Below are 25,204 nucleotides of genomic sequence, written 5' to 3'. Positions count from 1 at the left end.
GTCAGATCATGTAAGGTGCCTCTTACCCCCGGCCCCCATCTCCACCCAGGTTGGGAGGTAAAGCTCTGCAGATAAACTTTCGAACTCTGGGGCTGCCCTGACCAGGGACAGAGACTTTTGGGTCATTGGACTTTTGGGACTTTGGGTGATTTGGGGTTGCTGGACTCAAGACCCAAAGGGAAAGGGCATGCCCCAATTTGCTTGGGGTGGGTTTTTAGCTCATGGGTTGTGTTGTGAATCCTCTTGGTGGTGTTTCCCCAACATAATGCCACATTGTTTCTCTGTTATTAAAAGGCTTTTTGCTACACTCAGACTATGTGCTTGCAAGGAAGTATTGCCTCTTGGAGGCGCCCAGCGGGGGTGGTATATATTTGTCCCAGGTCACTGGGTGGGGGCTCGAGCCGGTTTGCATTGTGTTATTGGAATGGATCCTCTAGATATTGAACCCGGTCCTTGTTGCTGCCAACTCTGACGGGCAGAAGGGTTACAGTTAGAACTCCTGGGAAGTCTTATTCTTAGGGGAATTCCGCACCACTGCACGTTCAGAAAACATTTTCCCCCGCAGATTGCTTTGCTTCTCTGCAGAAAGTGATGGGGAAGCAAAGGTGCCTGAGGTGGGGGGTGGGGATGCCTGTGGGCATAGTTTTTGGGGGGGGCATTGCCCCCAAATGGAGGTGAGGGGCACATGGGGTCAAGTGCCACTGCCGCCACCCCCCTGCATTTCTGCGAGCGCAGAGCTGCCTGGCTGAAAGAGTGCCGCTCCGCTCCACTGACTTTGCGGCTGGATACCACCTCCTTGGTCCTAGAGCCAGTTTTGTTCCCCTTCTGTGTCCTGGGAGCCATCCTGTTTTCTCTACAACAGTGAGTGCCCATGGTGGGGGAGGGCGAGTGGGGCTGGGGGAAAGAAGCAGTGGGGAAGGAAGGGTGGTGGGATGGGGTAAGGTGCCGTGGGGAAGGGGCATGGGATGGGGAAGAAAAGGGGATAGTGGAATCAGGGGTGGGGTGTGGGGAGCGGGAGCCTGGCATGTCACATTCCCTCAGCTGCAGCTGGGGCTCCCCTGTTAAGCAGGCCCATCGACCCCACCCCACCCCAATGAGTCCCACCTCCCCTGCCCCTGGACCACCCTGATGAGCCCCCCAGACCTCAACCCTATTGAGCCCCAACCAGCTGCACCAGGACCCCCACCCTGATGAGCCCCGCCTCCTCTGCACCCAGTCCCCTCCGCTGAGCCCCAACCACTTTCACCTGGAACTCCCCAATGAGACCCTGTGGATCCGGATCCCCACTGAGCCACTCACACCCAGATTGCCCCACACCTGGATCCCCCCACGCTAAGCCCCTCTACACTTGGATCCTGCTGGGCTGAGCCTGTCTGCTTACACCTGGTGCGCTTGGCGCAGAGGGGCAGGGCCTCAGGGTGTTTCTGGGGCAGGTCCAGTCCTTGCGCTGTGTCAGAGATGGGTGCAGCCTCCCTACTGACTCCACGTTCCAGGCGGAAGTGGTGCAGGGTGATCTCCCACCACCATGCAGCCAGTGGCCTGTGTTCCCCACTGCCGTGCTGGAGCCTCCACATTTATTGACAAAATTTGCAGAAATTTTAAAACATTGTGCACAGAATTTTTATTTTTTGGTGCAGAATTCCCCCAGGAGTAGAATTCTGCTTGGTGGGTAACTTGTGGCACAAGTGAGCTAGGAAAAGGGCCCTGTAGCCATACAGGTTTAACAGCAATCCTCCCACTCAGCTCAGCCTGCCTGGAGGTTGCAGTGGTTCTGGCTTCCGGACATTCCAAACGCCCAGGGATATCGAAAGGTGTGGGACTGCAGCTTCCCACACAGGCCGAGCCTAACTGCAACCTGTGTACGCCTTCAGGGCAGACCACGCTTTCTCCTTCCTCTCTTCCCCTGCTGGGTCTTGGCAAATGGCCTGATTACACCATCCATGGAGCTCCAGGTAGCTAGTTCCCTTAAAATGGCCGTATCCTGCTAGACACTAACTATTTGTCATAAGTTTACCATATCTCTACTGTTTGCTTACAATAACTTTCATTGACTTCCTGTCCTGGTCTGAACCAAATATGTAACTATCATAAGGTACTGAAAGAGCCAAAGAGCAAAAGCTATCCACAGAGCTGGGTCTACGTTCCTGAATCTCCCAGCCGTAAGATACATTAGTTTAGACTAACGGTGTGGTGATTTATACAAAAAGAACAGGAGGACTTGTGGCACCTTAGAGACGAACAAATTTGAGTGTAAGCTTTCGTGGGCTACAGCTCACTTCATCAGATGCATAGAATGGAACATATAGTAAGAAGATATAGATATGTAGACATGCAGAGAAGTTGGAAGTTTCCATACAAACTGTAAGAGGCTAATTAGTTAAGATGCGCTATTATCAGCAGGAGAAAAAAACGTTTGTAGTGATCATCAAGACGGCCCATTTAGACGGTTGACAAGAAGGTGTGAGGAGGATACTTAACATGGGGAAATAGATTCAATATGTGTAATGACCCAGCCACTCCCAGTCTCTGTTCAAACCCACTTTAATGGTATCTAGTTTGCAAATTAATTCAAGCTCAGCAGTTTCTCGTTGGAGTTTGTTTTTGAAGCTTTTCTGTTGCAGAATTGCCACCCTTAAATCTTTTACTGAGTGGCCAGAGAGGTTGAAGTGTTCTACCGGTTTTTGAATGTTATGATTTCTGATGTCAGATTTGTGTCCATTTATTCTTTTGCGTAGAGACTGTCCGGTTTGGCCAATGTACATGGCAGAGGGGCATTGCTGACACATGATGGCATGTATCACACTGGTAGATGTGCAGGTGAATGAGCCCCTGATGGGGTGGCTAATGTGATTAGGCCCTGTGATGGCATCACTTGAATAAATATGTGGACAGAGTTGGCATCGGGCTTTGTTGCAGGGATTGGTTCCTGGGTTAGTGTTTTTGTTGTGTGGTTGCTGGTGAGTATTTGCTTCAGGTTGGGGGGGCTGTCTGTAAGCGAGGACTGGTCTGTCTCCCAAGAGCTGTGAGAGTGAGGGATCATTTTTCAGGATAGGTTCTAAATCTTTGATGCGCTGGAGAGGTTTTAGTTGGGGGCTGAAGTTGGATCATTACACATATTGAATCTATTTCCCCATGTTAAGTATTCTCCTCACACCTTCTTGTCAACTGTCTAAATGGGCCATCTTGATTATCACTACAAACGTTTTGTTTCTTCTGCTGATAATAGCTCATCTTAACTAATTAGCCTCTTACAGTTTGTATGGAAGCTTCCAACTTGTGTGTGTGTGTCTGTGTATATACACACACACAATCTCTCTTCTTACTATGGGTTTCAGAGTAACAGCCGTGTTAGTCTGTGTTCGCAAAAAGAAAAGGAGTACTTGTGGCACCTTAGAGACTAACCAATTTATTTGAGCATGAGCTTTCGTGAGCTACAGCTCACTTCATCGGATATGTTCCATTCTATGCATCCGATGAAGTGAGCTGTAGCTCATGAAAGCTTATGCTCTACTAAATTGGTTAGTCTCTAGGGTGCCACAAGTACTCCTTTTCTTTTTGCGAATACAAACGAACACAGCTGCTACTCCGAAACCTGTGATTTATATAGGCATTGAATAAGCAGGGTCTCTCCCCCTGAAGGAGAGGGCATGAAATGCAGTCACAAGTGATGCCAGCAAAAATTAGTTGTTTAATAGAGGTTGGTCTTTGACCAGTTAGTCCAAGCTTTACTTGAAACCTTAGGGCTATTCTGAAGTGGTTTCTTCAGGAAGAAGCATTCCCTGATGAAGGAAGTATCAGATTCATTGAATGGATAAAGGACATGGGGCTGTATTACAAAGGAACAGAGGAGTACCCTTTGAATAATGTTTGAGCCCTCTAGTAATGCGCAATCTCTTCTGTTTTAGAAGCCACCAGAACAGCAGGGTGCATGAAGCTAGGCCTCACATTTGGGTATATTTAATCAACATGGTTATTTGGGACTTACCTGCCCTGGTGGTTTCTCCACGTTGTTTTTCTTGTGTAAAAAGCAAAGACCCCAGTAGCAGGAGCGAGGAGAGGTGAATGTGGACAGAGGAGGCTCCCAAACAATGTTCTCTTCAGACCAGACAAGTATTAACTGTGCAGTCCCTTGCCAGTCAAAAGTTTGCAGAGAAACCAAATCCAAGTAGCTTAGTTGTTCAGAGCAAAGACTGTCACTGAATGGCCTAATGCTGCAGGCCATGAAGGCATCTCTTAATTTATATGAGAATTAAGAACCCATCCAGCTGTTGGATAAATGCAAAAAATAGTTGATCAGTTATTTAGCAGGCCCTGTGACACTGCACTTGGTCTTCTAATGTCCTCTTTGTGCTCGCTATTGAAACCGGTCTCACTGCTCAGGTTGTTGTGTTAGGAAGCTCACTACACTGTTGCGTTAGGAAGCACGCGTATAGGACAGCAACTCTGTTCTTATTGGGTCAGTGCAGACGCCACGTGTGCACAGAGCATTCTCACGACAAATGTTATTTCTGGGAACCAATTACCCCGCTATAGTAACCTCCTGTTTAAACCCGTTTGTTTCAAAACAGCTGTTTCCTCTATGCTTCTGTAAAAGTAGTTTCCAGTGACTCAATGACCAAAACAATTTTTTCCCTTTGTTAGTTTGTAAACTTAAAGTAACTTTCTCCCTAGCTAATGTCCTCCGTGCCAGAGATTCAGCCCCTCTGGCCATGTTGTAAACTCTTGGAAAATGAATGTTTTTTAATGGAAATACAAACACTGTTCTAATACTAATAAACTCTGTTGTGCTTCTACACTGTGGATAAACTTTTCAAGAGTTCCTCTGGGACATGGAAGTCCATGCTCTTGACTGTTTTACCCTGAAGCAGCTTTCATCCTGGGATCCCAAGGTGCTTTACAAATCTTGAGTAAGGGCTTGTCTACACTGGCACTTTCCAGCGCTGCAACTTTCTCGCTCATGGGTGAGAAAAAACACCCCCCTAAGCTCCGCAAGTTTCAGCGCTGTAAAGCGCCAGGGTAGACCGTGCACAACAGGGAGCCGCGCTCCCAGCTCTAGAAGCTATTCCCTTCATGGAGGTGGTTTTTTAATAGGGAAAGGTTTCTACTCCCGGTACTTCCTCATCCCCAAGGCCAAAGGGGGCCTTTGTCCCATTTTAGACCTGCGCGGGCTCAACAAGTTCCTGGTCAAGGCCTGGTTCCACATGGTCTCTCTGGGCACCGTCATCCCTTCCCTGGATCTGGGAGGCGGCTATGCTGCCCTCGACATGAAGGAGGCGTACTTTCATATCACTATCCACCCAGCACGTCGGCGGTTCCTACGCTTCACCAAGAACATTACCAGTTTGCGCTTCTCCCTTTCGGTCTAGCCGTGGCCCCAAGGGTGTTCACAAAGTGCATGGCGGTGGCGGCAGCCTTCTTACGGAGGCAGAGGGTCCAGGTTTACCCATATCTCGACGACTGGCTCCTGGCAGGTCGATCCAAAACGGAAGTGCAGGGCCACGTGGAGGTGGCCCTGAGATAGTTCTGTGAGCTGGGGCTCCTGGTCAACGTCCCCGAGTCCATGCTCGTGCCCACGCAGAGAGTGGAATTCATCGGGGAGGTCCTGGATGCGGTGCAGGCCAGGGCAAGCCTTCCGATATCCCGATTCCTGGCTATCCAGCAAGCGGTGGCCTCCCTGTGCCAGTTTCCAACGACAATGGCCAGGTGCTGCCTGTGGCTGCTGGGCCACATGGCAGCATGCACACACGTGGTCGGGCATGCCTGACTGAGACTCAGGACAGTGCAGGTGTGGCTCACTTGGGTGTACCGCCCAGGCAGGGACCCCCTGGACTTGGTAGTGACAGCCCCAAGGGACGTGCTGGACTCCCTGTGGTGGTGGCAGTCCCAAGCTGTGGTTTGCGAAGGCACCCCCTTTGTTGCCCCACAACCAGACCTGACGCTGGTGATGGACGCATCAGATCTCGGTTGAGGGGCCCACCTGGGGGGACTCAGGGCTTGTGGTCCGGAGCAGAGCGGTCGCTCCATATCGATGTGAAGGAGCTCAGGGCGGTTCGTCTCGCCTGCCAGACCTTTCATGCCACTCTGAGTGGTCACAGTGTGAAAGTTCTGACAGACTACACTACTGCCATGGTTTATATAAACAAGCAGGGTGGAGCCTGTTCCTTGCCACTCTGTCATGAGGCTCTCCTCCTCTGGGACCTTTGCATAGCCCACGCCATTCTTCTCGAGGCGTCATATCTCCCGGGGGTGCGAAATGAGCTGGTGGACTACCGCCGCAGGTCGTATCGCATGCACGAGTGGACGCTCAGAGCGGATGTCTTGCTTTTGCTCTTCTGTAGGTGGGGTTTTCCCCGGGTAGACCTGTTTGCCACCAGGGACAACACCCAGGGCCGCAGCCCGGGCTCACTTGCGGATGCATTTGCGATCCCGTGGAGAGGGGGCTTGATGTATGCGTTTCCCCCGCTCCCCTTGGTACACAAGGTCCTGCTCAAGGTACGCAGGGACAGGGTGGCGGTGGTCCTCATCGCCCCGGCGTGGCCCCCCGGCACTGATACGCAACACTCCTAGAGATGTCGGTGGAGGCCCCGGTAGTCCTGCCCCTACACCGGGACCTCATCACGCAGGATGGTGGGCGGCTTCTCCACAGCGACCTGCAATCACTACACCTGACGGCGTGGAAGCTCTGTGGCTAAACGCCTTGGAGAGCCAGTGCTCCCTTCCTGTGCAGCAGGTTCTACTTGGCAGTAGGAAACCCTCTACCAGGGCTACCTATATGGCCAAGTGGAAAAGGTTCTCCTGTTGGTGTGAGCCTCGACAGGTGCAGCTGGGCCAGGCCCTGGTGCAAGCCATCCTTGAGTACCTCCTGCACCTCAAGCAGCAGGGGCTGGCCCCGTCCTCACTTAGAGTGCACCTGGCAGCCATCTCCCCCTTCCATCTGGGGTTTTTGGGGGGCTCGGTGTTTTCCGACCCAATGGTGGGATGGTTTCCTAAAGGATTGAAGAGGATGTTTCCATACTCACACCCCCCACTCCCTCCTTGGAACCTTAACTTGGTCCTCTCTAAACTCATGGGACCCCTGGTTCGAGCCCCTTGCTACCTGCTCCCTTCTCCACCTTTCCTGGAAGGTGGCATTTCTGGTGGCCATTACTTCGGCCAGAAGGATGTCCGAGGTGAGGGCTCTCTCCTCTGAGCCACTGTATACAGTGTTTCACAGGGATAAGGTGCAGCTCCGACCACACCCCAAGTTCCTCTCTAAGGTGGTCTCTTAATTCCATTTGGGCCAGGACATTTGTCTGCTGGTGTTTTTTCCAAAATCCCATATGGACCCGAGTCACCGCAGCCTACACACCCTAGGTGCGTGTCGAGCGCTGGCATTCTATTTGGAGCACACCAAACCCTTTCATGAATCAGCGCAGCTGTTTGTGGCCGTAGCCGAGAGGATGAAAGGCCTCCCAGTGTCGGCGCAGCGGATCTCGTCTTGGATAACAAGCTGCATCCGGGTGTGCTATGAGCTAGCAGGTGTTCCGGCCCCGGTGGTCACGGCCCACTCGACTAGGGTGCAAGCGACTTCCACTGCTTTCCTGGCACAGGTCCTGATCCAGGAGATCTGCAGAGCAGCCACCTGGTCCTTAGTGCACACCTCCATGACCCACTACGCGGTCAACCAGCAGGCCAGAGAGGATGCGGCGGTTGGCAGAGCAGTCCTCCAGTCAGTTGTTCCGTGACTCCTACCCTCTTCCAGAGGTAAGCTTGTGATTCACCTAATGTGGAATTGACGTGAACAAGCACTTGAAGAAAAAAAGGTTACTTACCTTCTCGTAAGTGTTGTTCTTCGAGATGTGTTGTTCACGTCCTTTTCACCTCCTACCCCTCTGTCAGAGTCGCCTGCAAGAAAGAACTGGAGGGGGCCGGGCGGCAGGGGTATATATGCACAGTGCAGTGGTGCTAGTCGGGGGGCCCTGCCGGCCCAACGGGAGCCGCTAAGGGAAAAAATTTCCGATGCTCGTGCACGCAGCACACGCACACCTGATGTGTGATGGACGTGAACAACACATCTCGAAGAACAACACTTACGAGAAGGTAAGTAACCGTCTTTTGCAAAATTCCCTGTGTCTTTATTTTGGAACTGTGGAAGATATCTTTTTCCATTGTTATAATATTTTGTGTACTTAAACTTTTTCCCAGTCTGTTCCTTGCTATCACTGACACCTTTGTCATCCTTTGGTTTTGTCCCATATTTAGTAATTGAGTATTTATACGTCTGTTGTAGAGGAGTTCAGCAGGTGACTTTCCAGATTGTAGCTCTATAGCCAAATTGTGCTCAAATCTGGATCATCTCTTGCATCCATTATTTTATTTTTTAGCAAGTTCTTCACTATACATACTCCATATTCAGCTAATCATTTGGCAAGGAGGATATCTGGGACTTGGTGTCTCACGATGAAAAGTGTACATTTTAGCAAAGTCCAGGAAATCCAGAGTTCTTGGAATTCCATGATGTGCAAATTGTGACATGCTGGGATACAATCCAGACCAGTGCAGGGCTGTTACCCCTGCTCTGTAACCTGGGGTGCCTTGCAATGCCTTGCTGTTCTAGCCTCCAGTCTGGACTGCTCACAATCAGCCACCAGCATTCAGGCCACTCCCAGATGTGTTTGTGTTCCTGTTGCCTTCCAGTCACACCCTGACTTTTACCATACCAGACCCCATCACACTCCGTGTCCTCGACTATCACCCCATAAATGTATGTCCTGCATTGTCCAGCCCTCTCCCAGACAGTCCAGAAATATTAAGTTAGTTATTCCTTTAAGGAAATAATATGCAACAGCTTATCATAAGTGACGTTACCCAGACACTTTAATTTAAACACACTGGATTATATGGAACAATAAAACAAGTTTATTAACTACAAAGAGAGAGGTGGCTTTTAAGTGAGTGCAAGTAATGAGACATAAAAGTCAGAAATAGTTACAAGTAAAATAAAGACAAAATGCTTACTAGTGCCTAACTTAACAAACTATATTAGATTAAAGCAAAATTCCTCACCACATGCTTCCAGCGAGATTACTGACCAAACTCTTCAGGTCAGAACCCTTTCCCCAGAGTACAATGGCTGTTTCCTTTTATCTTCTCAGGTGCAGCGAATGTGATGGGCAGGGTCAGAGAGAGAAGTTTCTCTTGGGGTGTTTGCCCCTGCTTTTTATAGTTTGTCCCCCTTTCGAAAAACATTTCCAGCTGGGAACTAGGAGACAACATCTGTGTGGAAGGATGTTCTCTGCTGTTTTTTTCCACCTGTTTGAGCTTCCTTTGTTTTCCCTTCCTGCTTGATGACTCTGTTCAATACTTAAATACAAATTAAGGCAAACATACACTCCTTTGTTCAAGACAGAACTGTTTGACCAGTTTGTTGTTATGTGAGTTTTGAACATGCACCCTTAATGTCATACAGGGAAATCTTATAACTTCACATACAATATTACCACACATATTTTATCAGGACAATACTGACCAGCAAATTATGAGTTTTCAAATGATACCTTATAAGACATACTTGGTAGAAAGATGATTACAGTATTGTATAGGCTGTAAATACAGGGCTGTATTCTGTTTACTATTGTTGGAATTCCATGATGTGCAAATACAGGTTTAATATTCCTGACAATTGTTGCAGCTGTGTGGTATCTTTGAGTGCGACTGCTTCTGGGAAATTGATCAGTTTCCATGATTTGCAAGTGATCCTGTCTTCTCAGGCTGAACATGTGAATTCTGACTTTGTCCCATGGCACTGTGAGTTGTTTATGCAATATCATTGATTCTTGCTGCTGGGAATATCTGTATGTCTGACATATTCCACATTTGCTCACTATTTCTTTGTATTCTGGCCAGAGAAAAATAGCGACACCAATCTCTCTAGCTCTCCTTTTTGATTTGGTCTTCCCAAGGTGTCCTTCGTGCATTCATGCAAACATTTTCCTTCTCATTACTGAGGGAACCACCATTTGTGTACCCTTCAAGAGCACTCCTGACATCACTGAAAGCTCATTTTATAGTGAGACTAGGCTTATAGCTAGTATCACTGCTTAGATTGTTTCATCTTTAGCTGTGTCTGTCTCCCAGTCATCTCAAATGCCTGGGGATACAGACGTGATACTTTTATCACGTTCACAGGTATGTTTACTGTTTGTTCTAGATCATCAGGCTGTGTACTGACAGATGGAGCATACTCTCTTGAGGATGATGTGTCTGCCATTGCTAAGTGGCATCCAGGTTGGAACTCAAGGATCACACCATACTTCCTTCTGTACTTTTGCTGTATCCTTGATGGTACTTCTCCAAGTCCCTTTTTGTGTACTGCAATCAGTAGTTTGTCATCAGTGTCTGCTTTGAAGCTACGCCCAAAAAGAAAGTCATGAAATCTTGTACCTCCGCACTCCAGAGCTGGTGTCCTTTTCAGTTTGTGCGTACTACTTCTCTGCAGTTGTCATAGCCATTGATGCATAGCAGACTAGCAACTAACCAGTTCTGTGACCCTGTAATTGTCCTGGACCCAGCCCTCCTTTCTCAGCTTCTCTGGAGAGTTTGATGTTTTTCAATATGTCAAAAAATGGCAGCATTTTAGTTGGTATCAGGATGTGCTTTACATCATTGGATGCTCTTTCATGCTCAGGCATCTATGACCATTCAGTGACATTGTAGAGGAGATGTCTTAGATGAGCTCCATAATTAGGTATGAACTTGCTGACATAATTCAACATATCCAGCAGTTTTTGCATTCCCTTTCTTATCTTGAGGTCTTGGCATGTTCAGCATTGCCTAACTCGATGATTCATCAGACAAGATTAGTCTCTCTACCAAGTACACTATGTCCATTGTTTAACATTGACATTTGGCTTTATTTGGTTTAAGATTATTAGCTCTTGCAATTTCCAGTACTCTTCTCAGTGGTTCCTGATGTTCAATGGCAGTGCTTCCCCAAATGATGATGTCCTCTACGTACACATGGACATCTCTAGACCATCCAGCTCATTGTACAGTGAAGTACTTCTGCAGCTGAACATATTCCAAAAGACAGTTTTAGGAAGCAGTGTCTGCCAACTGGTGTGTTGAAAGTGCTGATCTTGGAGCTGTCTGTGTCCAAGCGGATCAGCCAAAATCCTGCTGGTGCATCTTTGCTGAAGACTTTGGCTCTGGCCACCTGAGATGATATTTCACTTCTTTTGGGCAAAAGGAAAGGTGGTCTCTTTATTTTTTTCTGTTCAGCTCCTTGCATAGCCACTGTGCCCCTCCACATGCATAGCCACGGTGCCCCTCCATTTTTTCCTATGATTATAAAGGAGAGAACCCAGTTTATTGGTTCTTCCATTCTCCAGATTATACCATGTACTTTCCAGTTTCCCAGCTCTTCTTCTAGCCTCTTTCTTAAAGCTTGTGGAACTTTTCTTGTAGCATGTTCAACAGCTTCTACATCTTCTCTTAACCCCATCTTGTATATTACTGGGAGGGATCCATTTCCTGTAAATACATCTTTATATGATGCTCTTAAAACTCTCATACCTGGTTCTGTGTTGTCTTTGGCTCTCTGTGGTATATATTCCTTTGATGAGACCAAGCACCTCACATGTATATAGACACAAGACTGGTTGCTTCTCTGTGTACCACCACACAACTCTTATTTTATTGTTTTCCCTTTGTATTTGAGTGTCAGTGTGCACTGTCCCGACACTGGACTAGTTCCTCCGTTATAGTCTTTCCACAACACTTATGAATTTTCCACTTTTATGTTCTCCTTACATCTCACTGTTCAGTTTCTGTTACATTCACTTTTGCCCCAGTGCCTGTCTTGTATGTCACGTGTGCCATTTGTGTACATTTTAAGTAGTCACCCTTTTGAGTCTGCAGCCTCCTCCATTACTGTGCATAAGGGCAGATCTTCCTCTTCATATGAGGTGTCCCATTCTGCATTCAATACATGCACTTTCCTGCTTCTCTGCACACTTTAGCGTAATGGTTGGTTTTTTTTTTTTACAGTTTCCACACATTTGCCCAAATGCTGGGTATTTCCTATGGTCATGCTGGTTGCCACATCGTTGGCATTGTTTCCTGTTTTCCATTTTAATTTCTGTGAACCTTTCCCTTGCTGGCTTAGCTCTGCTACTGGGTCATATGCTTTGTGACTTTCTCTAGGGTTTTAATTTGTATTTGTTCTGCTCTTTGCCATACACATATTGCCCTTTCTCGTGTCAGATTCATCTTCCTTAGTGGACTTGTTTATTGGTACACCCCAGGACACTCTGGCCTTTAATGAGAGAATCTTTTAATATTCCACATTGGCAGACCTGTTTCATTGCAAGTCTGTAACAAACTTCTCTATTGTTTCCCTTCATTCTATGTTCTCATCCTGAACACGTATCTTTCACAAGTAACATTTTTTTCTAATGACACAATGATGCTCCAACATTTGCTTTATTTCTGCAAAGCTTTCCTCTCTTTTCCCACCTGGAATGCATTGTATACGCCTAGGGTGTCTGTGCCTGCTACTGTTAAGAGCAGGGCAACCTTTTGCTCATTCTCCAGTTTATTTGCCCCTGTGGCTTTCATATACAGCACAACTTGCTGTTTGAACCTTTCCCAGGCATATTCTCACAGCTGCTGGAGGATTTGCTTACAGTGATACAGGCTCAGTAGCAGCCATTTTGATGTTACCTCTCTCACTGGGTCTTCCAGCACTCCATGGCTTGGCTTTCATGGAGTACTTACTCTGTAGCATAAGTAGTGGATGTTTCTCCTCCCCATGGAAACAGGGGTCACCTAAAGCTAACCACACTCCTGGAGATGTATGCACTCTGCTCTGCTTTGCATTCAGGTTTGTGAACAGCCTGGTGTACTATGGCCTGAGCCTTAACGTGGGGAGTTTTGGCTTGGACATTTACCGGATGCAGCTTGTGTTCGGAGCTGTTGAAATACCAGCTCGCTTCGGCTGTATCTTCCTGCTGCAGTGGTTTGGGAGGAAGAAATGCCAGGGCTTCTTTCTGCTCCTGGGCCGAGCCGTGTGTCTTATCACCAGCATCCCAAAAGGTACACGGCAAGTCCCTGGAGTGCAGCCCAACCTACCTGGTGCCTGGAGCAGTCGAGTCCCAGACACGTTCCTTTGTACTCCATTTTCCTTCCTTCTATAGCTCAGCTGACTAGGGCCCGCTCTGTTGGCTCCTAACACTTGATTTCAATGCCTGAGCCACCTTCTCCAGAGATGCCGCCCACATGGCTCCATTCCTGACCAATTTCTGGATTTTCTTAGTGTTACTTTCTTCTCTTTTTACATTCCTGGTTCTTTAAAATCCCCCTGGTCTCACAGGCAAGCTCCATGGAACAACATGGTGTGCCTGTCAAGGAGACGTTTCCCTCTTGCAGGCCGAGGAGGAGTTATAAAGGGCTGGCAGTGTTTTTCTTTTCCTCCCACCCTCCTTGTTTTTTCCTCTTCTTTTCTCTCCTGTTGCCTGTGATCTCACTGCCTTCTCTTGTTGTTGTTCTGGAAGTGCCGGCAGTGTGCTCAGCACTGTACAAAATGCAAGGAAACCGGTTACAAATTTCTGTTGAACTCGCTGATGCCATAGTTCCGTTCTAGTGCTTTTCAAAGGGACTGAAACAGGCTGGTGCGATTCATGCTTCCTTCAGCCTTCGCCAGTGCTTGGGGTTTGTGGCAGAGCCCGAGATTTGAGTAGCGACAATAGCCTGCTGGCATCTGGGTAGGTAGATTAGAAAATCTGAATACCCCGTGCTAGTTAACTAAACTAAAAGGGGCTACCACCTCCCACAGCAGCTCTCTGGACCCAGAACTCTGCAGACCCCCTCGCTCCAGGTGCCCTAGGACCCAAGCAGGGGACTTCTGACTTCTGGATATTCTAGCCAAAATGGTATGACTGTTCTCTGACTAACGCTGCTCTGTGCTGACTGGCTGTTTGCTTCGACTCTCCCCATCCCTCCTCAGTCTCTTCACCTCACCTTTACTCCACATCTGCCTCTGTTTGCCAGAAGCTGGGAGTGGACGACAGGGGATGGATCACTTGATGAGTGCCTGGTCTGTTCATTCCCTCAGGGGCACCTGGCATTGGCCACTGTCGGAAGACAGGATACTGGGCTAGATGGACCATTTGGTCTTGACCCATTTTGGCCATTCTTATGCCTCTCCACCCCTGCATGGTCCCATCTCCCCATTCCCTTCCCTTTTCTTTTCATGGAGCAAATCACCTCCTATGTAACCCTCACCCCCCCCCCCCAAAATTGTGACACTAATGTGCAATTAGCCACCAGCACATTGATCTCTCTGCTTGTATATTCTACCCTGTTTCCCACCCTGTTTCTGTCTGGTCTGTTTACACAATATTGTCTCACTGTTTCCTTGTGCTCCACTGTTTTTCTCTTGTCTTGTACTTAGATTGTATGGTCTGTGGGGCAGGGACTGTCACTTTGTTCTGTGTTTGTACAGCACCTCGTCCATGACTAGGGCTCCTAGGTGCTACTATAATAACAAATAATAAATAATCATAAAAATAAGAAAAAAGAACATAATAGGAAAGATTTTCGAAGACACACAGGACAGTTTTGCACCCAGCTCCCACTGAAAGTTCATTGGAATTGAGGGATAATTCTTATTTGTACCTTTGAAAATCTCCCTCTGAAGCATCACGAGCTAAATTTGACGCTAGTGTAAATCCAGTGAAGTTGGTGGCTGACAGAACTCTGCTGACTTCCCGTGGATGATTCACTGCACCTCTCTATCTGGCTCCTAGAGCGTATTACAGTGTAACTTATCTCAAGCTCTCATCCCAGGGAGTGGCTGCAGTTGATCACCTAATAAATGTTGATCTTGGCCATTGGCTGAAGTTGCACTGGAAACCTTGGGGATTCTGTAAAGTGTGGTTCTAGTCTGACAAGTGACTGTGTACAACTGATGCCTTCTTACCCATGGTTTGACTCCCTGTGTGTGTCTCAAGTTGTATTTGCTGACTTCAATGCCAAAAATAAGTTTTCCCTCCTGTTCATTCTGCAGATCCAGGACATCTATGGGGGAACCAGATTCTAATTGGGCTAATAAATCAGACTTATAGAATACCAGGGTTAGAAGGGACCTCAAGAGGTCATCTAATCCAACCCCCTGCTCAAAGCAGGACCAATCCCCAGCTAAATCATCCCAGCCAGGGCTTTGTCAAGCCTGACCTTGAAAACCTCTAAGGAAGGAGATTCCACCACCACCCTAGACAACCCATTCTAGTGCTTCACCACCCTCCTAGGGAAAAAGTTTTTCCTAACATCCAACCTAAACCTCCTCCACTGCAATTTGACACCATTACTCCTCGTTCTGTCATCTGCTACAACTGAGAACAGTCTAGATCCATCTTCTTTGGAACCCCCCTTCAGGTAGTTGAAAGCAGCTATCAAATCCCCCCTCATTCTTCTCTTCTGCAAACTAAACAATCCCAGTTCCCTTAGGCTCTCCTCATAAGTCTTGTGTTCCAGTCCCTAATAATTTTTGTTGCCCTCTGCTGGACACTCTCCAATTTTTCCACATCCTCCTTGTAGTGTGGGGTCCAAAACTGGACACAATACTCCAGATGAGGCCTCACCAATGTTGAACAGAGGGGAATGATCACTTCCCTCGATCTGCTGGCAATGCCCCTACTTATTCAGCCCAAAATGCCGTTTAGTCGACTTGGCAACGAGGGCACACTGCTGACTCATATCCAGCTTCTAGTCCACCATAACCCCTGGGTCCTTTTCTGCAGAACTGCTGCCTAGCCATTTGGTCCCTAGTCTGTAGCGGTGCATGGGATTCTTCTGTCCTAAGTGCAGGACTCTGCACTTGTCCTTGTCGAACCTCATCAGATTTCTTTTGGTCCAATCCTCTAATTTGTCTAGGTTCCTCTGTATCCTATCCCTACCCTCCAGCGTATCTACCACTCCTCCCAGTTTAGTGTCATCTGCAAGCTTGCTGAGGGTGCAATCCACGCCATCCTCCAGATCATTAATGAAGATATTGAACAAAACCGGCCCCAGGACTGACCCCTGGGGCACTCCGCTTGATACCGGCTGCCAACTAGACACGGAGCAGTGTCCACACCGTGCTATGCTGGCGGGAGACACTCTTCCACAAACATAGCTTCCGCCTCTCCCATTGGCATAACGTGTCTTCTCCAGACACCCTACAGTGGCACAGCTGCATTGGTACTGTAGACTTGCCCTGAGACACAGGAATTCTGTGGCGGAGCAGGGCCTTGAACCCAGGTTTCACACGTCCTAGGCTAGTGCCTAATGTCTAGACTTCCCTTCCTTTCTCCTCTTAAACCTTTAGAATTACATCAGTGTTAGACCCCAAAAAGGCCTAGATCCAAGCTCCCACACATGTGTGGCTAAATCCCCTGCTCTGCTTTGAAAATCCCAACCAATGCTTTCCGGTTGCATCCATTTTGCTGAGGCTTCTGCCTTCAGAAGCCAGTTAGTCATGACAAGTGAAACTTCTGTGTGTCTTGGTTTTATTTGCTGTGGAAATGCTAACAGATCCTTTACTATTGCACGTGAAGTCTGGAGTGTGGAAAGTAATTAGTGGGTTTCGAAGTACATGCTTGAAGATTAAAAAAATAATTCATTAGGCTGACATAAGCATGGAGCATGCAACAACATTTCATGTTGTCTTAGCTGATTATTTTTTGGACTCACATTGGCTTTAAACATTAACTTCAGCCCATATAAAAAAAGCTTCCATGCTACACTGCACCACTGGACAAGCAAACGACAGACTTTGAAGATATTATCAACAAAATAGGAGATTTGGGACCATTTCAAAAATGTCTGGTGCTGATGCTCAGCCTTGCAAACTTTCTAATGACTTTTCCCATGTTTGGCCAAGTGTTCCTGGTTCCGGATGTGCCTCATCACTCTAAGACAAGCTGGATCTATGCCATTAGCCCAAACCTGACTGAGGAACAGCTGCTGAAGCTAAATATCCCTAGGAACACACAGGGATCTTATGAAGAATGCCTCATGTAAACTCCTGTGAATTGGGATATTGACTCCATCGGAGAATACGGCCTTAATGTCACTTAGAAGTGCCAAGAGGGGTGGGTCTATTCTTCAGGACAAAACCCAGTGTTTTGGGTTTGGTGACTCAGGTTTGTAACTGCATTTTGAGTCTATATTTATTGCTAAGGATCATGCTGATCTGAAAGTGTACACACACACTGGGGATTGTCTACACATAATGGATATGCTGGATTTTAAATCAGTTTAAACCAGCCCAACCGTGTGGATGCACATAGATTGCTTTACAGTTGACTTATATTGATTTAGCTTAGTCTGGTCATTTTAAATGCCAATTTTTTGTTAAACAGGTGCAGCTATTAGGTGTGGACCAGCCATTAGTGTTTGCAGCTTGCGAGCAGCCAGGCAGAAAGGAGAGAGGAAGCATTGTCCAGTGGTTAGAGCACTTCTGGACCATGGGGGATCTAGCTACAGTTCCTCCTCTACTGCAAATATCTGGTTTGACCCAGTGCAAGGCACTTAGGGTGCGTCTACACTGCAAATGAGGGTGTAATTGTAGCGTGGGTAAGCATGCCTGCACTGGCTTTACTCTGACTAGTGCGCGTAGCAGAAGTGGTGGCATGGACTAGGAGCTGCAGTACAAGACCCTGGGGGAACCTGGATATGTACTTGTGTTGCTGAGGGTCCATGCTGCCCCATCTTCACTGCTATTGTTACCTATGTTAGCTAGATTAAAGCTCTCATGGGCACGGCTACCCGTGGTTCAGCTATAGTAGGTGAATGAATGGTGGTTTGGATTTATAGGCAGTGTACCTTAATCTCCAGTTCCCTCTGGGAACATATGTGCTGCTAGCAAGTCATGAATCCAGCCATCAAAATAAAACCCCTCTAAAACGAAACCTACTTTGTTTCCTTCTTTCAGTTTGACCTGGTATGTGACCAAAAAGAGCTACATGACATCTCCCAATCATTTACATGGTGGGACTTCTCCTTGGAGCCATGGTCTTTGGTTTCTTAAGTGACAGGTAAACACAGAGAAAATCTACTTGCAGTTACCTGTGCAAAGTCAGCAACTTAACCTCGCTTGGGGGCGTATTGCATGGAGCCTCGCTGCCACAGGGCTGGGGTGAAGGCTGATGTTAGAGCACTGGAGCCCAGACCTCTAGGCCCTGACACTGATGTGCCCTGTAGGCTAGATGTGGCTTCTCCAGAGATGGAGTGAAAGGTCTAAGCATCAGCTACTGTGCGTGGGGAGGTAGGGTGTGGGGGGAGTGGGAAAGGAGGGTTGAAACCGAACTGGGTGGAGCTGCAGGGCTGGATTGGGGAAGGGGGGTTGGAGCGGGACTCAGGGGTTCTGGATCAGAGCATGGGAGGCTGTGGGTGTGTGGAGGGTAATGGAATGAAGCTGAAGAAGGCCAAGTTGGGGGATCTTGGGGAAGGCTTGTGAAGGCCTGAAATGGGGCTGGGGGGAGGGCAGATCAGGGAAATGGGGGCCAGAAAGGCAGCTAAAAGGGCCTGGGAGGCTGAGTGGATTGGGACTGGGGGAGCTGACAGCTAGACTGAAGGAGGCTGGAGAGTGTGGCTGAGGGGGGCATGAAGGATCTAGAGAGAAGCTCGGCATGAGGTATGGGATGGGAGGGCTGGATTGGGACTATGGGAGATGGGAGGGCTGGATTGGCACTGTGGGGGAGCTAGGAAGGAGGTGGGGGACAGGAGGAATGGATTAGGGCTCATGGGGAACTAGGCAGGATTGCGGGGATGGGAGAGATGGATTGGGACCGTAGGGGAGTTAGGCTGGAGGTGGGGGATGGGAGGGCTGGATTATGGCCGAGGGGGATGGGAGGGATGAACTGGGGCTGTGGGGGAGCTTGGCAGGAACATGAGGATGGGAGGGATGGACTGGGGCTCTGGGGAGCTAGGCAGGATTGGGGGGATGGGAGAGATGGATTGGGGCTGTAGGGGAGGTAGACAGGAGTTGAGGGACCGGAGGGCTGGATTGGGTGTGGGGGAGCTAGGCAGGATTGGGGGGCTGGGAGGGCTGCATTAGGGCAGTGGGGGAGATAAGCAGGAGGTGGGGACAGGAGGGCTAGAATGGGGCCATGGGGGAGCTAGGCAGGATAGAGGGGACGGGAAGGATGGATTGGGGCTGTGGGGGAGCTAGGAAGGATTGGGGCAATGGGAGGGCTGGATTGGGGCTGTGGGAGAACTAGGGAGGAGGTGGGGGATGGGAGGGCTGGATTGGGGCTGTGTGGGAGCTAGGGAGGAGGTGGGGGATGGGAGGGCTGGATTGGGGCCGTGGGGGAGCTAGGGAGGAAGTGGAGGAGGGGAGGGCTGGATTGGGGCTGTGGGGGAGCTAGGCAGGAAGTGGGAGAGGGGAGGGCTGGATTGGGGCTGTGGGGGAGCTAGGCAGGTGGTGGGGGACCGGAGGGCTGGATTGGGGCTGTGGAGAGATCTCCAAGAGTGCGGGAAGCTGGACTGGGATGGATTTTAGAAATGGAAATGGAGCCCCCAACCTATTCTTGCACCAGGGCCCTTGGGGCCTTGTTTAGCCACTGCTGGGGGAGGGCATTCTCTGAATTTCTTCCTACCCCAGCCCCCAACACCTCAGTCTCCCTTGTCTCCTCACAATTCCCTGCTGCTCATTCTTCCTCATCCCCGTTCTTCTACTTGTGTTCCTGTCCTACCCAAAGCAGGCAAAGTGCTCACTGATCTGGCCCTTTGTTATGTTTAGAATGGGGTTCAGAACCTACCATAAGTTTTATTATTATTTACTGGTGAAGGTGTACTTTGCCATAAAAATAAAAATCAGCCCCTGCCCTAAAGAGTTTAGCTTCTCTAAGACAAGGCGACACAGAGGGGAGCTCAGAAGTGGGATGAAGTGAATGTGTTTCTGATGGAGAGGATGGTGTTGTAAATATAAACTATGGATCATTTTCCCCATTTTATATAGACTGGGAAAGTGACTTGCCCAAGGTCATCCTGCCTGTCACAGAGTTCAGGATGAAGTGAGCAGTAGCTCACGAAAGCTTATGCTCAAATAAATTGGTTAGTCTCTAAGGTGCCACAAGTACTCCTTTTCTTTTTGCAAATACAGACTAACACAGCTGTTACTCTGAAACCAGGAATAGAACGTAGAGCTCCTGATTGCCAGTCCAATGCTCTGTCCCCCAGGCCCCACTTCCTCCAGTGCCTCAAGTTTTCCGTGACCAGCTTGACACACCTTAAAGGGGCCGTTTAAAGGTGTACCACTTTGGGCACCCAAAGTCACTTCTCTTCTGATCATCTTGGCCAGAACTCGGATGTGACAGGATTCCAATCTTAACATTATTTAAGCCCTATATCAACCAACTAGCGTGTCCAGCCAAGTTCTGACACTGATGACTATCACTACATTTTCCAGGTGCCTTACCTGCTGTATTAGGAGTGAAAGCTGCTAGTAGCCTCAGAGATTTACGAAAATGTTTCCTCCCCTAGGATTGGGCGGCATCCCATCATTTTGCTCCCCATGCTTATAAGGGGGCATTTGGTGTTGGAGCAGCTTTTGTGCCAAATTTCTATGTCTACGTCGTCTTGAGATGTCTTGTGGGTGCTGCTGCATCTGGAATCTTCACAGGAGCCCTGGCTTTAGGTAAGACTCTCTCACTGCTCGATCTTTTAGCTACACAGGATATTTGGTCTGACAAAAGGCAATGAAAAGACTCCAGGGACAAACGCTCGGTGCAATTACATGTTACATGGCGTTAAAAATTGACTACCAAATTAATGTAGCTCGAAATACAGTGGGCCTGATCTTCCTCTCACGCTGGGGTAAATCAGGAGTAATCACATTAAAGTCAGGTGAGTGACACCAGTGAAGGAAAGAGGAGAATCCGGCCTGGGTATTTACATATTTGGTGGGAGGTAGGCAGAAAGCATAGGAGCAGGTTCAGTGAGTTGGAGAATGTGAAATATTGGTTTATTTGTGCTCGGTTTGTCATTAGTATCTCCAGCGGTGCAAGTAGAAATCACTTCTCGCTGGTACTGCACTCATGGGAGGGACACAAAGGGGGGCACGTGACCTCCCCACGTGACCCTCCATGTGACTCCTCCCCACCCCAGCCCGGGCCCCCACACTCTCCCTGTCTCCAACACCCTCCTTACCCATCTTAAAATTTTACAACTGCGTCTTTGACTTGGTCCTGATCAATGTAAAACAGCAATACATATGCCAACAAGCTTAAACAAAGCCTTTGTTAGCATACATATTGTGCTGTTAAGAATGAATCGGATTTAGTGAACATTTCCTAGTCAGGCTGGTCATTCTCCTTCTCTGCTAAGCCCTGCCAGCTACTGAGGCACTGCTCCCCTGCTCCAGCCCTCCCACCCCCTGCAACAGACTGCTTACAACCACATCCTCCCCAGCTGGATTGTCCGCTGTTCGGAGCCTTCTGCCAGGATCTGCATCCGTGGATAGGGTCCCTAGTGTGTACCCATAAATTACCAGGATGATGACTAGTACTTTGATTACTTGTGGCACCTTAGAGACTAACCAATTTATCTGAGCATAAATAAATTGGTTAGTCTCTAAGGTGCCACAAGTACTCCTTTTCTTTTTGTGAATACAGACTAACGCTGCTGCTACTCTGAAACCTAGTACTTCGATTGTTAATTCTTCTTCTAATATTTAAGGTACTTAATTTCTTGGTGATTTACTTCTGTATATAATTAGCGTAGCATTTATTTTATACTGGAGTGTTTTGCAGACCCACAGATTGTGAAATGGCAGGGAACTTGCATTCGGTATGTTCTGCCAACACAGAAAAACTGTGAGAAGCCACATTTCTGACTCAGAATTTGAAATCTCAGTCATGCAGTATTTCTTCACTGACAATATGCATCTCTCTCATTTTAAATTAGTGTTGTTATGGCTCTGGGGTGAACTGTCCCTTTGCCCTATCTGTCTCCCCCAGTCTCTCTATGTGCAGCATCTTTCAAGTGACAGGCCTACAGCCATTCTCAGCATTCTCCCAAGCATCTGCTTTACTTCTATCTTGGGCAGTTGGACGGGTATTCTATATTTGGCAGTACTCATTAACTGTCTCAGTTTCCCCACTCTTAGAATCATAGAATCATAGAATATCAGGGTTGGAAGGGACCCCAGAAGGTCATCTAGTCCAACCCCCTGCTCAAAGCAGGACCAATTCCCAGTTAAATCATCCCAGCCAGGGCTTTGTCAAGCCTGACCTTAAAAACCTCTAAGGAAGGAGATTCTACCACCTCCCTAGGTAACGCATTCCAGTGTTTCACCACCCTCTTAGTGAAAAAGTTTTTCCTAATATCCAATCTAAACCTCCCCCACTGCAACTTGAGACCATTACTCCTCGTTCTGTCATCTGCTACCATTGAGAACAGTCTAGAGCCATCCTCTTTGGAACCCCCTTTCAGGTAGTTGAAAGCAGCTATCAAATCCCCCCTCATTCTTCTCTTCTGCAGGCTAAACAATCCCAGTTCCCTCAGCCTGTCTTCATAACTCATGTGTTCCAGTCCCCTAATCATTTTTGTTGCCCTTCGCTGGACTCTCTCCAATTTATCCACATCCTTCTTGAAGTGTGGGGCCCAAAACTGGACACAGTACTCCAGATGAGGCCTCACCAATGTCGAATAGAGGGGAACGATCACGTCTTGGATGGAAGGTGATACACAGCACGCCTCCGCTGTGCCTCAGTTTCAGCCACAGTAATGCTCAGCTCTGCCTGAATCTCCTTGATAAGAGCAGGCAGTGAACTGGCTTCTTTGGGCACCGACTTTGGCCTCAGGGAGATTACACTTGAGCCCGTGTGATTCACACCTCCCCTGTGGGAATGGGTGGAGACCCTCTTTCCTCCCATTCATGTGCTTATTCACAGATGCTGGGGAAGCCACTTCCTTCCCATCAAATGCCCTAGCTGTGTTCTGCTCCTTTCCTGGCTGCAGCAGAGGGGAAAGGAGCAGAGCGCAGCCCTGCCCCTCCAGCCATGTCCTCTGGTGGGGCTACGCAGCTCTGTGGGTTTGGGGCCGGAGCTGCCAGTGTGGGGCCATCTGGTGGCCCCACGTCTTTCTTGTACCCTGTACTGGCTAGAAATCTCTTGCAGGTATGGGGCACCAGAGGGTACAGCCGTACTTGCACTCCTGAGTATCTCCCATGAGTGGCTATTAGCTATCGTATCTCTAAGATCACTGGCTACACACAGACAGGAAAGCCCCTCTCTTATCAATGTACTTTACATGTATGGAGCACTTTTCCCTGGAGAGTCACAAAAGTTCTTTAGTCAAACCTCTCAGCAGTACTGAGAGGCAGCGAATTATTATTTATACCCATTTTACAGATGTGTAAACTGAGGTCCAGAAATTATGGCAGAAATTTTCAAAAGGGACCAATGAATCTTGAGTGCCCAATAAGAGTCAACTTAAAGAGGCCTGAGTTTCAAAAAGTGCCAAGCACACAGTTTCTTAAAATCGGACCCCTTTAAGATGACTCTGATTGGACAGTCAGAAATGGAAGCCCCTAAAGTCACTAGTCAGTTCTGAAAGCCTGGGTGTATGTGATTTATCTACGGTCACCTAGTGCCAAACCCCAGAGTACTGACCTCAGAGCCTTTGCTCTAGCTACTAGATAGCACTCCCCAAATGAAAGCTGATCTAGTTTAGAATAGAAAAAAAATCCTTTAAAGGTGCTGAATCATTAGGATTCTCAGCAGTTCAATCTGCGTTAATGTCTCTAGGTATTGAATGGGTTGGAGTCCCCTACTGGTCACATGCAGTAATTGTTACCCACTTCTGCTTTTCCGTTGGACAGATGGTTTTGGCTGGCTTAGCTTATGGTGTTCGCAACTAGAGGTTGCTGCAGTTTGCTGGACCTGCCCCTGTATTTTGTCTTTTCTTTTACATATGGTAAGCATGCATTTGCCAGAGAGCTCTTCTCAAGCATTGCAGTGTTATTTGTGATCCAGGTTATACACGGGCTTTACAGGGTGGATTCAACTACTTATTGCAGGGTTGGCTCTTTCCCAATATAGCCCATATCTTGTAAAGGTTTATACATAGTTAATGGGATCTGCTGGGCCCCCAGCATTTTTGGCTATCAGCCACTTTTATGTAGGTGCCTAACTTTAGGCACCAAGATTTGAAAATCTTGGCATGACAGTAACATTATTTCTATTGAAACTAAACAACCCATATACACACACCCAAACCATAGCACCTCAGAAGAATTACATCTCCCATAGTAAACACACATCATCGGATAGATTTTACTGCTATGGAAGATGCATCAAGTGGATGAAGTTAAGTGAGTAACTGGGATTTTGATAGCAAAGAACTCTTTGGAATTCACTTGCTTTGTAGGGTCCTTCCAGAATCTGCTCGGTGGCTCCTGACACAAAAGAGAAGGTAAAGGAAGCCAAAAAATTGATTCAAAAGCAGCATCTGTGACTAAACGGACCATCTCTCCAGAACTGCTTGATCAGGTCATAAATCCTGAGACGGGGGTATTTACAAAATATATATAAGTGTAAGATTCAGAGACCAATTTTTTGGGGGGTAAAACAGAGATAAATATTTATATAAGTGGATAAATAGCTTTAAAATGTTTTTAATGACTCTTGTGCTGCCTGTGAATAACGCTTTACTGTGTTCCAGGACTGAACATCCAGTTTCAGGCCTTATTGTTTCAGTGTTATTTAGACCGTAAAATAAGGTTTTTTTGGTAAGAAACTCTTGGGGGAATTTCTCCTTCTGTCTTCTAGCAAACACCCCAAAATACAGGGGGGAGATTTTAAAAAGCACCTAATGGATTTAGGTGCACATGTCGCAAGTCAGTGGGACTGCGGTGTCTAAATTCCTTAAGAATTTTTTTAAATCTCCCCCAGAAACAGAATTATCCTAATATTCTCAAATCTCATATGAGCAAACCAATCCTCACTTGTGAATTCATGTTGTGCTCAGAGGAGCTCCTAATATTTTTTCCTGTTTGCCAAAAGAGGAGAGAGAACTTCAGAGGCTGTGTTCATATGATGTGCCATTTGCTGATGCTCCATGACCGCACTGGTCCTTAAAAGTCCTGCAAGTCATTTCTCCTGGGGGAATTTTGGCCAAAAAATTAAAAATTCTGCACTAAAAAATTAAAAATTCTATGCACAGTATTTTAAAATTTTGC

General features: G+C 47.8%; 1 protein-coding gene across 1 annotated transcript; it reads left to right on the top strand.

Moving 5' to 3' along the window:
• The first annotated feature begins 5,395 nt into the window (after window positions 1–5,395).
• SLC22A13 (solute carrier family 22 member 13) lies at window positions 5,396–24,719 on the top strand. The gene is given in 15 exon segments (XM_073329680.1): window positions 5,396–5,471; window positions 6,209–6,334; window positions 7,125–7,169; window positions 8,015–8,079; window positions 10,906–11,027; window positions 12,863–13,046; window positions 16,750–17,038; window positions 17,101–17,162; window positions 17,382–17,555; window positions 17,954–17,999; window positions 18,002–18,056; window positions 23,129–23,141; window positions 23,846–23,940; window positions 24,394–24,439; window positions 24,441–24,719. Coding segments are annotated over 15 exon segments (1,515 nt in total). The 3' UTR covers window positions 24,558–24,719.
• The last annotated feature ends 485 nt before the right edge of the window (window positions 24,720–25,204 follow it).

The sequence above is a fragment of the Lepidochelys kempii genome, chromosome 2 (genome assembly GCF_965140265.1).
Source record: "Lepidochelys kempii isolate rLepKem1 chromosome 2, rLepKem1.hap2, whole genome shotgun sequence".
In the NCBI taxonomy this organism is placed as follows: domain Eukaryota; kingdom Metazoa; phylum Chordata; order Testudines; family Cheloniidae; genus Lepidochelys; species Lepidochelys kempii.
The sequence above is the reverse complement of the archived record's forward strand: the minus strand, read 5'-3'. Positions and strand labels throughout refer to the sequence as shown.